This window comes from Clarias gariepinus, chromosome 12 (genome assembly GCF_024256425.1).
Source record: "Clarias gariepinus isolate MV-2021 ecotype Netherlands chromosome 12, CGAR_prim_01v2, whole genome shotgun sequence".
Taxonomy (NCBI): Eukaryota; Metazoa; Chordata; class Actinopteri; order Siluriformes; family Clariidae; genus Clarias; species Clarias gariepinus.
The window spans coordinates 27,510,332-27,527,018 of record NC_071111.1 but is presented as its reverse complement, the minus strand read 5'-3'; the positions used below and the strand labels follow the sequence as shown (position 1 = coordinate 27,527,018).

The 16,687-nt window shown below is 36.2% G+C and overlaps 1 protein-coding gene across 1 annotated transcript in view; it reads right to left on the bottom strand.

Annotated features, from left to right (window-relative positions):
* LOC128533834 (NACHT, LRR and PYD domains-containing protein 12-like) overlaps nucleotides 1-14,440 on the bottom strand; it is a 60,504-nt gene extending 46,064 nt beyond the window's left edge. The window contains exons 1-5 of the mRNA XM_053508091.1: nucleotides 14,357-14,440; nucleotides 11,995-12,111; nucleotides 9,432-9,548; nucleotides 5,759-5,809; nucleotides 3,750-5,528 (exon numbers count right to left, since the gene is read on the bottom strand). Coding sequence (XP_053364066.1) covers nucleotides 3,750-5,528; nucleotides 5,759-5,809; nucleotides 9,432-9,548; nucleotides 11,995-12,111; nucleotides 14,357-14,391 — 2,099 coding nt within the window. The 5' untranslated portion in view covers nucleotides 14,392-14,440. The remainder of the gene's footprint in view (nucleotides 1-3,749; nucleotides 5,529-5,758; nucleotides 5,810-9,431; nucleotides 9,549-11,994; nucleotides 12,112-14,356) is intronic.
* Nucleotides 14,441-16,687: the final 2,247 nt, after the last annotated feature.

Below are 16,687 nucleotides of genomic sequence, written 5' to 3'. Positions count from 1 at the left end.
GAAAAAGGATTTTTAACCTCTGTATTGAAAAATTATTTTGCTTTACTTGCAAGCACACATGTGTGTTATAACACACACACACACACACAAGCCGGCACAGTCTCAAATTACGCTTGCGCGTGCACAGACACACACACACACAGCACTGAGCAAGAAAAAGTTTTTTTTTTTCAAATTACGCTCGCGCGCACACACACACACACACACACACACACACACACAGACATTAAGGCAAGAGACACACACTCTGCTCTGACACACACACGGTGCGGGTTCATTTGTTTGTTTGTTTTACTTTACAGTTGTGATTCTGTTAGTTTGCGCTCACACGAGTGTTATAAGCGATGTTTTTTGCTTTTTTCCCCCAGGTAAAACAGTGTAGCAGGAGAGAGAGGTTGATTTATGACCGCTGTTTACGGAAGTGTAGTCCAGTGCGGGAGATGCATCGTGGGTCATGCTGTCCGGTGTGTGTGTGAACGCAAATGCGAGATGTAAGCTAGGATATAGAGCCTGAGTTTTGTTCTTCAGTAGTTTTTAGTTGGATTTAAGTGCAGGATCCACCCGAAAGTTTGTACTATAGCCCGATATTGCAGAAAATAAAAGAACGAGCATCGAGCAGTTTGTCCATCTCATCGTTACACAAGCATGAATTAACGGGCTGTTACGCTGTGGCGAGCAACATTAAAATAAAGCGGGAGAAGCTTTAATAATTTAGATGGGAACAACTGTCTTTCCGTTGATGTATGTGTGTTTTCAGACGAAAGGAAAAATTTTTACTGTGTAAGATGAGAAGGGGGAGACAGGAGGGGCTGAAAGGAAGAGTCTCCACTTACTCTAGCCTCACGGAAATACTTATCTGTCGGGATTTATTTGTACTTTTTTGAAAGGTAAAGTGCAGGTTAGTTTGTTTTATTTTTAGTTTATATGTTTTATTAATTATTTTTATGTATTAATTTTTTTGGGCTGTGGAAGGAATAATTTAAGTTTCCAAAAATTTTATTTGGTTTACGAGTGTTTTGGAATACAGGCCCACTTCCGGAACGAATTATGCTCCTAATCCGAGGTTCCACTGTACATTGTTTGTGCTGGTAATGGAGTGATTAGACCTTAGCGGCCCTGCCCCTTTGCGCACTTGCAGGGGTGCCGCCTATCTAGGGAGCCTACGGAGTGAGTGAGGAGCAATAACAGGTCGAGACGCACACCGATTATAGAAGCAGCATGTGACAATGGATGATACTTTACTGCCACTGTTTGTTTATCCAAAAACTATTGTTTATTGCCCTTACAGCTACTAAAATGTTATTCTGAAATTGTAGATATATCCAGTTATCCCAGCTATATATACCTGGGTTTATACATAACCTATTTGCTAGACATAGCTTTCTTGGTGTATTCTACAGCCTAAGTGCATGGTGCCAAGTTAAAGACAATACAATTTTTGTTAGACCGTAGTAAGATTTTATCTTATGTAATCTTATATACATGCAGGCTTATTATATATATCTCCCTAATTATGTATGTACCTAGATGTGTATATATGATGTACATTATGGGGTATAAATATATGTATGTACCTGTATATACAGTATGTATCTTTATTTATATAAAGTATAGGTAATATTGGCGGATCTTGGGATTTGTTATAAATAGTTGTAATCAAAAATGTTTCACAAACAAAGAACAGAAAAATAAATAAATAAATAAATACAGAGCCCTTAAGGGGATATGTCTTATGTCAAAAAAATGGGTGGGGTAAAAACAACAGATAAAATAGAAGAAAATACTGTTGACGGAAGAAAAAAAAAATACTTCAGGGTCAGTCTTCAAGCGCCTAAACGACATAGGGAGAGAAAAAATCGCCGCCGCTACTGAGTTCACCCTCTGACTGCACAACGTCGGATTAAAGGAAGTTTTTTGTGGTTTATGAAGAAATCATTTTTTAAGTATTTTATTTAGCTTTTTTCCCCACATTTCCCTATGTATAGCATGTAGGATCATGGGATATATCCGTTCCTCCGAAGCGTAAAATGAATGTGGTGAAAATAGACTAGAAGCGTTTTCCTTGCATTGGTTGGGATTTAACCGCCAAGAAAAAGCTGCATGCAACGTTTTTTTAAAAACGCGCAGAGGGACAAACGCACATCACCAAAGCCCGTGTGAACACTCTCATTGACTCCTATGTGTAGAAAACCTCGGCGCTTGATCCGTGCTCACCGGACGCTACAAACGCCAGAAAAATGCTCGATTTTAACGCCCGTGTGAACAAGGCCAAAGACTCCATTTTGCTACTGAGGATGGCATCATGTGTTGATGATGACTGAAAACAGTTCCACTTGACCATGAAGATCGTCTTGGACTTGGTCTTATGCAGGCAACCAACAACAAAAGTGGACTTTATACTAACGTAAACACCTCTCCTGTTATACTGAACATTCTGCCTCATAGGACACAGTATGACCACAAACCAATCCCTACCCATCTATTATCATTCAAATAAAGATTTGTTCCCTGTTAAGTCAAGGTTTCTTCCTATTGATCTCAGGGACGTTTTCACTACCACTCGGCTTGCTCATCAGGTACCTGTTGGTTATACACATTTTCTCACATTTACATATTTATATTTTTCTATTCTTTAAAACTGCTTTGCAACAATGACATTTATTAAAAGCTCTATATAAATAACAGTTTTATTTAAATGAACATCTCCTGCTATTGTTGCTAAATTGCACCAAATTTTATTTGTAACATCTGGGGACCAAGTCCAAAGAGTAATGTCATTTTGTTTTTGATTATACTGCGGGGTAGATATTGCAAACCTGAGACTGAAACATTAATGACTCTAGAGGGGTTAAGGGCTATGCCTAACCATGTGACTATAAGGAGCCAATCAACGTTTCAGTGCATGTTAACATGTATTGTGCACTGCACTTGATTTGTCAGATTCCAATCAAACTTAAAACGTGAAAGTCTTTCATCACAATAGTCTGCAGGAGACGCTACAGTGAGCTGATGAATTTAGAATTTTCAAATGTATGTATCTTTATGTTGGTTTAAGCTACAATCATACCTTTTTCCTACCTTTTTTTGATAAAGTTTGTTAATTTTGTTATTCTGTCATAATTAAGTAGATAAAAAAAAAAAGTCTAATCACATCTTATCCTACAAACTTTGTCAAGCATCTATAGACCAAGCCCAATAAAAACTATGTATTTTTATTTGTCAAACTCTATTTTTTAACACTTCCTAATTTGCAATGGCACCACCAAATGACGCTTTTACAAACAGGATGAGATTTTGGTGACACTATAATACATTCTAAATTGCATTTGCAATTGCAAATTGTAAAAGCGTCATTTGGTGGTGCCATTGCAACTTAGGAAGTGTTAAACAGGATGTAGCTTGACGTTTTGGCGTAAACATGCACCAAATATCCAACACAAACCAGCATAACTTTTACATTTTTAAAGATAGTAAGAAAGTAAGTCATAACTTCAGTGTTTTTCTCCTCAAATCAAATGAACTGTCCCCCACACACACATCTACTAAATACCCTTCTGTCATATTCATTTGTTTGTGAATTTGTTTAAAAAATATTATTATTATTATTGTTATTATTATGTAATTCTTTCTTTATTTGCATTAACTCCACCCCGAATCATGTTGAGGTCAAAACATCCCACAGCACATACAGTATTTGTAAAAATGTTTTAGTTTCTTTCTTACCAACACGAACAGTAAGCTTTACTTACATTGCTTTTCTGGATGCTGCAATCATGGGCGTCAGCTTCAGAAGAACAGTTTCTGTTATCTGATCTGGACTGAAATATTTATTCAGGTCAAATTCCTTCAGCTCCTGTGCTGATGTCAGTAACACAAACACCAGAGCAGACAACTGTGATGAAGAGAGTTCACTTTGTTTTCCAGATTCCAGGTAGCGTTGGATTTCCTCCATTAGAGAATTATCACCCAGTTCATTCAGACAGTGGAACAAAATGATGGATTTCTCTGTAGAACGCTCTTTACTGATCCTCCCCTTAATGTACTTAACTGTTTCCTTTGTGCTCTGGGAGCTACGTCCTGTCTGTTTTACTAAGACCTGTAAGAGTTTCTGATTGGACTCCAGTGAGAGACCCAGAAGAAAGCGAAGGAAAAGATCCAGATGTCCAGTCTGACTTTTTAAAGCTTCATCTACAGCACACTTGTGTAAAACTGTAATTTCGTGCTTCTTCTGTGTTGAAGCTTGACTCTTTTTAAGAACATTTTTATTGTCTATCCTGAACTTCAGGTGCACATACAGAGCTGCGAGGTGTTCCTGAATGCTCAGATGAACAAAGCAGTACACTTTACTCTGGTGAAGCCCAAATTCCTCTCTGAAGATCTGCGTACACACACCTGAGTACACTGCTGCTTCTCTCACATCAATGCCACACTCTCCCAGGTCTTCCTCATAGAAGATCAGGTTCCCTTTCTCCAGCTGCTCAAAAGCCAGTTGTCCCAGTTTAAGAAGCATTTCTTCATCACTTTCCTGCTTCTTTGAGTACTTTTCTCTTATGATGTTTATCTGAATGATGAGGAAGTGTGTGTACATTTGAGTCAGAGTCTTGGGGATCTCTCCACTCTCTGTTTCACACAACATTCTCTCTAGAACAGCGGCTGAAATCCAGCAGAAGACTGGGATGTGACACATGATGTAGAGGCTTCTTAATGACTTCAGGTGTGTGATGATGTTATTGGCCAGGCTCTGATCACTGATCCGCTTCCTGAAGTACTCCTCCTTCTGTGGGTCATTGAACCCTCGTATCTCTGTGACTCGATGGACACACTCAGAGGGGATTTGATCAGCTGCTGCTGGTCGGGAGGTGATCCAGATGAGAGCAGAGGGAAGCAGATTCCCTTTGATCAGGTTTACCAGCAGCACAGGCATCGAGGCTGATTCATTTACATCACACACTCTCTCCGTGTTCTGGAAATCTAGAGGAAAACGACACTCGTCTAATCCATCAAAAATGAACAGAACTTTTTCCAAACTGAACATTTCTGTTTCTTTTGTTTCTTTAAAAAAGACCTGAAGGAGCTCCATCAGACTCAGTTTCTGGTCCTTCATCAAATTCAGATCTCTGAAAGGAAGTGGAAATATGAGGTGGACGTCCTGATTTGCTTTCCCTTCAGCCCAGTCCACAATGAACTTCTGCACAGAGACTGTTTTTCCGATGCCAGCGACTCCCTTTGTCAGCACAGATCTGATGGGTTCGTCTTGTTTAGACAAGGGCTTAAAGATGTCATTGCATTTAATTGGTGTTTCCTCTGTTGTTGTTCTCCTGGACGCTGCTTCGATCTGTCTCACCTCATGTTCTTTATTCACTTCTCCACTGTCTCCCTCTGTGATGTAGAGCTCTGTGTAGATCCCACTCAGAAGCGTTTGGGTTCCCTGATTTACCATCGCTCCATTCAAGAATTGAGACTTCTTCATCAGATTTAATTTAAACCTTTCCTGGAATTCATTGACAGCAGCCGATCCTTGGTCGTGCCTGTGAGATGGTGAAGTAGAAAATGTGGTGTGACATGGGGTCCAATAATTAATCTTAAAGATCTAATTTTTCTAACTTATTATAACCAATAGCTCTTTATAATGTTCTCACTATGTGTTTGTTTTATTCTGCTGTACATTTTCTGTAATCTAATCACTCTGTATTTAATAACAGCAGAGACGTTTATAACAGCATTTTGTCAGTGTCAGTCATGTTGGTTTTGATCTTACCCTGTATCTGTGATGATCCTTCTTGCTATTACTCCTGCCTTCTGTAGATCACTGTGAACAAAAATTGTAGTTGATCATTCCCACTATAGTCTAAACATTAGCCTTGAAGGCTTAGTTTGTGTGTTTTACAATACTAGGTAGTATTAAATCAGAACTGAGGTCCATATAAGTATTATTACATTAGATCTTTATTTTCTGTTTGAAATTTTCCTGCTCTGAACACTGCCCATGATGTTTGTCATGTGAAATGTGAGTTTAATGTAAGTAAAATAGGCGTAAATACCACAATCCTTATTCCGTGCAAAAATGTATTCCAACGTTCAGCATAAGAAATTTCTGCAGTTCCACTTATCAAATAAAAATTTATTTTAGAAATTGAACAAAAAATTTCCATACAGAAAGGAAAAAAAATCTAAAAAAAGAAAGCTAGAGAATAACTTATAAAACAAGATAATTAATCTCACATGCCCAGGACTAAGAGTTTAAACGTTGGCAGCACAGAAATATGCAGTATGTTCCCTGTTAGCCCTGAGATGTAAAATACTGTAGGTTTCCTAGTCAGCATTTGGAAAGAAGACCAAGGAACCTGCTCACTACTGTACTTTCCTGTTTTAACATTTTAGAAAATTTCCCATTATGATGTAATCTAACTCAAATCTTTCCCATTATCTCTGGATCATTTCCACCACCTTGGCTCTTCCTGTCTTTTTTATGCCTTCTTTGTCATTAATATTTTCTTTACTTATAATGCTTCTTCTTTTAGATAGGCATATGGCTAATAAGCATACTGATAATACTGATGATAATGAAATTGTATCTACATCCACCTGATATGTGGCCTCCATAGGCAGTCCACCCTCTCCCATCATCCTCAAAGAATCACATGAGTTATTCTTAACTGATTCTATATTTAAATCTAGGAAATACGTCTAGAAAAACTGGTGTGGGCTTGACAGGTGAGCAATAAGCTGGTGAGCCTTGTCACCAAATTCATAATAGGGACCAGATACAGAGACTTAATTGAATGATCAGATTTTTTTCAAGTAGCTCATAGACATATCTAATAAATAATAAAAAAGTTAACTATTTTAAAAGAACCATTAAGCCTTTTTACATGTCAAGATATGCTTTGAACCTTAGGCAATGGCATTTAAATTAGTCAAATGGGACCTGTGATCCACAATGAACATGTGTGCATACAGGTGAAAATTCATTTAGTCCATTAGTAACATGGAAATTAATAAGCTGATATGAAAATTCCCAAATTTTCCTACTTTCCTTGTGGGAAAAAAAAAAAAAAACTTTTCCTGACTGGGAGTTATTGTTAATCTTATTCAGAAGCATGGCATGAACAACAAATGAACAAATATGTAGATTAAAAAAGTTATCAATTTACCACCATAAGCTTCAGCTTTCTTTTTCAAAACGTCACCTTGTTTTTGCTGATTTTTAAAGGTGTGTAAGTCACATGCAGATGTCAGAGCTTTGATTAACACAAGTTTTCTTTTTACATTCATCAGCACAGGAGATTTTACTGGCTGATTGATTTAGGTGCATTAGTCTACCTGTTTTAAATTGTAGGTAACGTCATTATTAAAAGCACCTACTGTTGAATGGTGCTCTCAAACATTATTTAGCTTCCAGTGATTGCCTGATAATTTAAATATATTACAGCCTGAATTTTGTGCTGCAGACATCAGGGCTTTGGTTTGTGAAAGTTTGTTCTCCTGTTCATCAGCACTAAAGGCTGTTTATTTGCTGGGTGCTATGTGTTAATTATTCTACCTGTATTAAATTGTAAATGACTTAGCCATTTGTAATCAAGCCAGGATTAGAAAAAAGTTGTCTATCTATTTAGGTTTTAAGTGGAATTTAGGAATCTGTCACACTGTAGACTGGCTTCTGATGGTTGTTGTTGTTTTGCTACCAGTTTTTGAGTGTTAGTTTGAATATTACCATGATTTATTTAATCATTTGCAGTCGAGAGTTGTCTTTGTTGTCAGCCCTACTGCACTCTGGTCATATTAAAACTTCTGTTGACCACACTTTCTGTTTAAGGCTTCTGTCTCCCCAGTACGTTACATCAGTTAATTTGTAACTGTGGTGATTTTTTTTTTTTTTTTGTAGTCTGATGGACTCACAGAAGAGCATAAACAGAACAGTTTGGATATCTGCAAAAAAAATTTGGACCCATCCTTTTACGGAAGGTAAGAGTTTCTTTAAGAGAATCATTACTGGTAATGAGACATGGATTCTTGAAGCCTGAGCATAAATGTGGAACCCCTGTGACTCCGATATCTGTCCAGGGAGAGACATTGGACATGGTCTCCGAGTATAAATACTGGGAGTGCATCTGGATAACAAACTGGACTGGTCTGTTAACACATTGGCTCTCTACAAGAATGGACAAAGCCGGTTGTACTTTCTGAGAAGGCTCAGGTCTTTCAACATCTGCAATACCATTCTTCGGATGAAAAACAGACTGGACAAGGTCATTAAGAGGGCCGGATCTGTCCTGGGCATGGAGTCCTTCTCACCCGCTACACAGTGTTTTCTCCGACCAGAGGAGCAATTTCAGCCAGAGACTGATCATGCCCAGGTGTTCTACAGAGCGCCACAGGAGATCTTTTCTTCCAATGGCCATTAAACTATATAACTCATCTCCGTAACGCTTTCACTAAGGGATAGGGACTGTCTGTAGTTAATGCTCAATAATACTTTCGGACACTACTGTTCCCACAACTCAAGATAAGTTCCAAGTCCAAGTGCAATATCTTATCAGTACATTTGTGCAATAATCTTTTCTATTCACTTATACTACATTTCAAGTGCAATATCAGTATACAGATTATATTTTAGTGCAATATGTAACTGTGTGCTTTATTTAATTCTCTTTTTTTCCTCACTTCATTGTATTTTTCTTTTAATTTTACTTCTTGAATTTTATTTTTTTCCTTGTCTCTGTTTTTTTTTTTTGTCTTTTTTTTTTTTTATGAATCAATGCAACTGTATGACCAAGACAAAGCAAATTCTCTCTGGGATTAATAAAGTTCTTTGAATCTTGAATCTTGTAATGGCAGAGTATGAAACGGAAACAGTTTTCTGGGATTCTCAAGGGCCAGTATTAGAACATTATAAAAAAAAGGTTCAGCAATCAATAGTGCTCATTATAGTGAGAAGCTTATTGAAAAGCAGAAGCCAAAACCTCAGACAGAGGACTACCTTCCAAGGCGAATTCATGTCTTAAAGCTAAATCTAAGTAAGATTTTAATGAGGGAGTACAAAAAACAAAAAAGTTACTAATATAAATTCTTTAACCGGAATGTGGATATTTGTGTGTGTGTGTGTGTGTGTGTGTGTGTAAAATAACCTGTGATGACAGAACAAACAGCAGGCAAAAACTTTTTTGGCCAATTAATCCATACTTAGAACCAGAATTTATCTACATCCTTAAACACCATGTTTAACCAAATGGCATTTATTTTAAAGTTACCACAAACACATTTAAAGAAAAAACAATCCAACAAAGACAAAAAAAAAGGACACTTAATAGTGACTTCATTAAAGATAATAGATATAGTGTTTTAGTATTTAGTTTGCCATCATGTTTATTTAGATGAATTTCCCTTTAACTGTGACTTCAGCAGTGACATTAACAGTGAGGAGACGTTACCTGTGTAGAGGTGGGGAGTCTCCAGCTTTAAACTCCAGAGGAGGATCCATAGACTCATCACTTTTCATGGAGACACAGCTGGGTGCTGCTGATCCTGATCTCTCTCCCTGGAGTTTACTGCACAACATTACAGACAGTCCTTTAGTTATTTATATACACTCTTTACTGTTTTAAGTACTTTACTAACTTTTTATCTTATAAAAAGTTGCCAATTTTTTGTGTTTAAAACAACAATTTTGAAAACTAACCTAATAAAGTCCATCATTTTACAGTTCCTATAGAAATGAGATAATCAATATTATTCACTTTAGCTCTCAGTGATTTTAATGGTATGGTGGATTGGTGTAGAGTACAGGAGTGTCATAGGTGTTTTGAGATTGAGATTCCCAAAGGCCAAAAAAAAAAAAAGTAACACACATTAATATTTCGTTGGACAGACTTCTGCTTTAATTACAATAAAGATTAGTCATTGCATAGTTTTGATAAACTTGTGCAATGTACCAACATATATTTCCATCCAGATTCATTTTAATATCTCTCCAATAACTTGTATTGATGATGGGAGAGTCAAACCACTGCACAAAGTCTTATCCAACAAATCCCAATCAATTATAAATGGGGTCTGACCTCTGTGGTGGTTGATCCATGTGTGAAAATGATGTCCCATGCTCCAACACAACTCACAGAAAAGCATAAACATAAGTGTTTATGTTTATGTCCGATACTTTGTAGATACTCTATATTAGTCTTTATTATGTCAGATATTTTCAATTTAATTCTTAGTCCCAGGATTAATGTCCCTGTTAGTTTTTTTTTTTTATACTGTAGTTTGTCAATTTTATCCTATTTTTGTTTAGTTAGGTTTAAGTCGACTAAAAGGCTAGACATTTTAGTTTAGTTTTAGTCAAAGGAACCTTTTACTGTAAGTATTTTAGTCTAGTTTTAGTCAATAAAAACATAATATATTAGCAATAAGATTATTATTAATTAACCCTACAGTCGATCTAGTCAAGCCAAAAAAAACCTTTTAAATGTTTTTTCACAAAATAACTATCTTAACATTTAAAATCTACCTTTTATCTGATGTTTTCAGCTAATTATATTTATTTTTACCCTTTACAACAGCTGTTGCATGGTAATTTTTTTAACCATAACCATATTCCCAGATTAACTCTTTTCAGTTAGAGTGACTCCTACTACTACATTTAGCAAGTTTTCCTGTTTGAATATTGACTTAACTCTAGAACATTCTTTTGGTTTGGTGTTCCTATCAGTGTCTAAATTAAGATACAGATACAGTGTATTTAAAGTTTTTTATTTTTAATGAATTTACCCTTTAATGAGGGTAAAAGGGTGATTTTTATGGTATGCCATGATGCGTCTCTTCAGGTTTGTCGCATTTTCCCTGTAATTGTGTGCCCCCACTGTTTCCCCTCCTATATTACTACACTTAAAAATGGGCCCAAATATCGATTTGTCTCTTTAGCCTGAATAATACTGCTGTGATGACTAAGAGTTAAACATGACTGAGCTTGTAACATCCTGTCACTGCACGCACAAACTTCTGATATGCCGAGCTCCGTGACCTGGAAAACACTGCTGCTCATGCCATAATGAATGAACACCGCATCACAGCGGATTGTGATGAAAATTTTATGTTTACAAAAATAAAGACAGATGTGCTATTAGTTAAAATTTTCTTAAAACACATTTTAGTCTTGTCTTCTTTTGTTAACAATATCACATGCCAATTACGTCACTGTCACTGCTAATTAATATCCGTGACATCTCGTCATGGTCTCGTCTTAGTCAAAGAAAAAAAACAATATGTTTCTCCATTATTTTCGGAATAAAAGTATTTATCTTACCTAAAAAATAATGAATAAAAATTCTACAACCAGGTATGTAGATGTGTGTGTGTGTGTGTGTGTGTGTGTGTGTGTGTGTGTGTGTGCTTAAAAAAAAAAGATAGATAGAAGTAGTGGGTGTGCACGATCAGCTGTGAGAGGTTTTATAGATATCCTCCAATTTGAATGTGGGTTTATGTATTTATGCATTGTTGTACAAGTCATGATTAAATGAAGGGATTTCTTCCATAGATAATTAGATTTATTTAGTTAAGGGTCTTGATCTTTTGTTCATTCAGTGTTTCCCAATTTGGGACGGCGTACTCTATAACCATATTCCCAGATTCACTTTTTTTTAGTTAGAGTAACTCCTACTACTACATCTAGCAAGATTTCCTGGTTGAATATTGATTTAACTCTAGAACATTCTTTTGGTTTTGTGTCCTATCAGTGTCTAAATTAAGATAATCTGTGATGACAGAACAAACAGCGAGCAAAAATGTTTTTGGACAATTAATCCATACTTAATTTATCTACATCCTTAAACACCATGTCCAATCAAGTGGCATTAATTTTAAAGTTACCACAAAGACATTTTAAAGGAAAACTATCTAACAAAGACAAAAAAAATGGACACTCAATAGTGACTTCATTAAAGATAACAGTTATGGTGTTTTAGTATTTCAGCAGTGACATTAACAGTGAGGAGACGTTACCTGTGTAGAGGTGAGGAGACTCCAGCTTTAAACTCCAGAGGAGGATCCATAGACTCATCACTTTTCATGGAGACACAGCTGGGTGCTGCTGATTCTGATCTCTCTCCCTGGAGTTTACTGCACAACATTACAGACAGTTCTTTAGTCATTTATGTACACTCTTTACTGTTTTAATTACCTTATTAACATTTTATCTCATAAAAAGGTGCACATTTTTCTTGCTTAACAAAAGTAAAATTTTGAGAACTTACCTAATAAAGCCCATATTTTTACAGGTGCTATTGAAATGAGATAATCAATATTATTTACTTTAGCTCTCAGTGATTTTAATGGTATGATGGATTGGTGTAGAGTACAGGAGTGTCATAGGTGTTTTGACATTGAGATTCCCAAATGCCAAAAAAAAAAAAAGTTACACATGTTAATATTTCGTTGGACTGACTTCTGCTTTGATTACAAGAAGGGTTAGTCATGGCATAGTTTCGATAAACTTGTGCAATGTACTAACGTATATTTATATCCAGAGTTACATTAATATCTCTCCAATGACTTGTATTGATGACGGGAGAGTCAAACCACTGCACAAAGTCTTCTCCAACAAATCCCAATCGATTATTAATGGGGTCTGAACTCCCGTAAAAACGGCACAGGGAATGTGCATTTATGAGAAGGCTTGTCCGCTAGGGGTTGTGCGCGTACCTCTGAGATTCTACGGAGCGCGGTAAAGGCAGAAAATATGGAGTTATTTATGTGCCAAAATTTTACAAACAAACACAATCCGTTTTTAAAAGAAAAATCGTGCCCAACCTATTTTCTCACAAATGCAATGGAGCAACTTCCTCTTCCAAAACTGCTGATGGCGCTCTCGGTCAATTTAATTTATTCTCCCAAGACCTCAAACAACGTGTTTATATAGGAGACTGTTGTTGTAGAGGGGATTGGGGACAAGAGAGCTGTTCATTTACTAATAAAAAATTTACAAAAAAGTTTATATATATATATATATATATATATATATATATATATAAATAATCGGTGGGGGCTGCTCTAAGACTACAAGGGAAGCTCTGCTTCCTCTACTATGTCAGAAAATAAATGCTCATATATGCACTGTCGTATTTACATTGGATTTAATAAAAGTGCGCTAGAACGTGTTCAACTTCATGACTAGCTCGTTCAGAATCAGGTATTTATTGTAGATTGTTTGACACGATTTTCTTGTTATACATTTCCATGCAGGACAGCGCGTTAAACCCTCCTGAAGCCCAGCTTCACTGGAGCTCTATGGGCAGCACAGAGGAGCTTTTTTACTGCAGAAAAGCTGGATGGTAATTGGATAAATGCACCAAAATCGTCACTTCCAGGGAAGCTTAGCTTGGAGCAGTGGGCGGGCCAGGACGCTGGGCTGCTGCATGATGATTGGAGGAGCTGTTTAAAGGGTGGAACCCCTTTTTTGATTGACAGCATGTCTTACGTATACATTAGCGCTACAGAGATTCGAGTTCAGTCCCATGCAGATTTGCAGGTGATTTTTTATAATGAAAAATTTAATTATAATTAAAAAAAAATTGGATGAAGGCCTAATATGAGCTTCCCTTGTTTTAAAAGCTAGCAGCCGCCACTGATATATATCATCACAGATCACATTATGACATATAACATAATATGATCTGTTCTATAGCCCATCTGCTTTAACTTAGTTTTTTTTTTATTATTATTAATAAGACAACCTTTCAGTTATTTAAATATTTTAGTTATAGTGTGTTAAGTCTTACTTTAGGTTAAACATTTTTGAACCATCCAGCTAAGATAAATGTTATGTCGTTGATTGATAAAATCTGGATTAAGGATATTTTATTTTGTTTTGTTTTATTTATTACATTTTTACTTTTCAGTTTTCCCCTGAGGGATTGCCACTTATTGTGGTCAGGGGGTTTGCGTGCCTCAGTGATCTTAAGATCTATACCAGCAGGAGCTTAGTCTTCAAGTGGGACACCCAAGTTGGACAGGTCTGAAGGTAGAGGCCTGACAAAGTGCATTCCACTTCTTCAGGCTTTGGACGCAGCTAACAACACAATCCAACATGGATAATACTGTTACTATAAGCACAGGGGGAAAAAAAACAGTGCTCGAACATGATGTATACACATGATGCCCCCTTCACATTTCTGATGTGTACAAATTCCTGTACCTGCCACCCTGTTTATCTAGATGAATTTCCCTTTAATGAGAGCCAAATTTTACCGGAATCAATTTCATGGTGACCCTTATTTTGTCCATAATAATAAAACACTTTACTTTTTGCACTTTTCTTTCACTGTACTCAATTAATTTGGATATGAATATTTAATGACTAAAATACCTTTTTCTATCAGTGTCAAGATCAGGAGTCTCCATCTTTGAATATGTGTAAAGTATCCACAAAGTCGCAGTTGAGTCCTCAAGAATCACACCCTTGGAAAGCACAAACACAAATATGTACTGTAGTTAAACTTTTACACGATAATTTTCACATCTTTGCGCCAAAAGCACTCGTTGGTTTAAAAAAACAAAAAAATTGAGTAAGCAGCCTGGATTAAATCACAATATATCTATAAATCTATCTCAATATATTTTCACTTGAAAATGCTTTTTCCCAATTAGGATCACATCTGGAGCTATAAACATAAAAGGGAAAACAAATATATTTTGGAAAAGAAATCCTTAAAAAAGGATTTCTTTTCCAAGGATTGCTTTTTATTATTTTTACTTACTTTTTGTTTTTCGCACAATATTAAACATGAGCATTGCCATTAGATGTACATTATTGTTCCTGACTTACCTTATAGCTAATGCTCACTTTGATCTTTCATTTGTAAAACTACTGTATATAGTGTATTCGATATAGCTATAATACCTGACCAATATGGTCCAATTTGGTATATTTATCAATTATATACTGTAGTAATACCCGACCAATACCTGTTTCAGGATGTACATGTATCCCACACATTACACATTTCCTACATCTGAGTTTTACACCAGTTTAATTTACAATATATCCGCATTGTTCTTATATAAAGTCGTTAGTAATAAATAAATTACACACCTTTAGTCACCCGGCCCTGTTGTGTTACATTAATATCTCAGTTTCCGCTTTAAAGATTGTGTTTTCATTTTCCAAAACTTCCACAAAATGGAGTCGAGGCTGAAACACTTTCACTTTAGGAAAAATGATTCATTACAGGGGATGAGTCATTCGGGAGTCGACTCTTTGAATCAATTCATATCCGCGTTTCTGACTTCATTAGCTTTAGAACAGTAAGCTTTAAAACGTAAAGCATTATTATCGGTGTTGGGGAAATTACTCAAAAAAGTAATCTACTACAAATTACTAATTACGACTTTAAAATTGTAATTTGCTCACATTACTGATTATTACATGTAAAAAGTAACCAGATTACTAATTACGTTACTTTCAAGTTACTTTGAAAACATCCGTCACGGCGCGCGCCTCAACCTGTTGTCGCTCCTCGCTCACTCCGTAGGCTCCCTACGTAGGCGTGTTCCCCTTCTCTGCAGGACCAGCTGGCGATAATTAATGTTAACGGATCTCGTTAAAAATCCTCAGCTTTTTTTCCCTTCCTCCCTCCTTTAACCCTCTCCTTTCCCATTTTTTCTAAATAAAATCACCCCTTTTCCCGTAAGTCCTCGCCTCGTGTCCGTGTGTATGTGGTGCCGTCCGTGCAAAAAGAATGAACCCGTTACATCATCAAATGTAAAACTACAAAGCTCTCCAACGATTAATTATAAAGCGCGTGCTCGTTAACTGATGCTGCCGCGCAAAATGTGATTTTTAAATGCATGTTGATTAGTTTTTTAAACGTGAAGAGCATTTCCATACACATAAAGAAAACATTGCTAAGGTCTAGTATTAATCCAAAAAGCAAGAGGAAGCAAGTTTGAAATAAATGACATATGACTAAAGATACTGTGCTTTCTGTGTAATGTAATGCATGTTTATAGATAAGTCAGAAGTTAAGGGGGCCTTTATTATTTTAACCATATACCGTAGTTACAGTGAAATGAAATTTCTCCAGAGAGCTATATAAAACACAAGACTACACGTATCTTAAATTATACCAAAAGAATACCAAACTACATGAAGTGCAAACATTGAAAAGCTGACCAGTACAAAGTTCATTTAGAGTGCAAAGCTGACCAATACAAAGTTAAATAAATACTAATGTATGTAAAAGTGCAAAACAAGATACTGTATTGCAATATAGGTATAATAAATATAATGAGTGTAAATATGCTTGATCAAATAAAATGCGAATCTATAAAATACAGTGTGTGATTATAGGAGCCAGGTTGAAAATATACAAAAAAGTGAAATTATGAATAATATTGGAAATTTAGTGTGTGTGAGCGAGAGAGAGAGTGAGACTGTCCTTGCTATGAAATGAAGTAGGCTGACCCTACACAGCAAATTCTGGCCTTTGGAATAAATTCAGTTGATTTCAACTACTGTACATGTGTGACCATCGAATAAACTCTAGCACAGAGTTAAATTAACTCTTTTCTGGGAGTTGATATTTCAAGAATTTTAATAAGTTTAAACTAAACTCCTGTGGAGTTAATTTTACTACCATATTGTCACATACTGTTAGGTGTTGGACTGTGGGCATGGTATGGCAAGGCATAGACACAG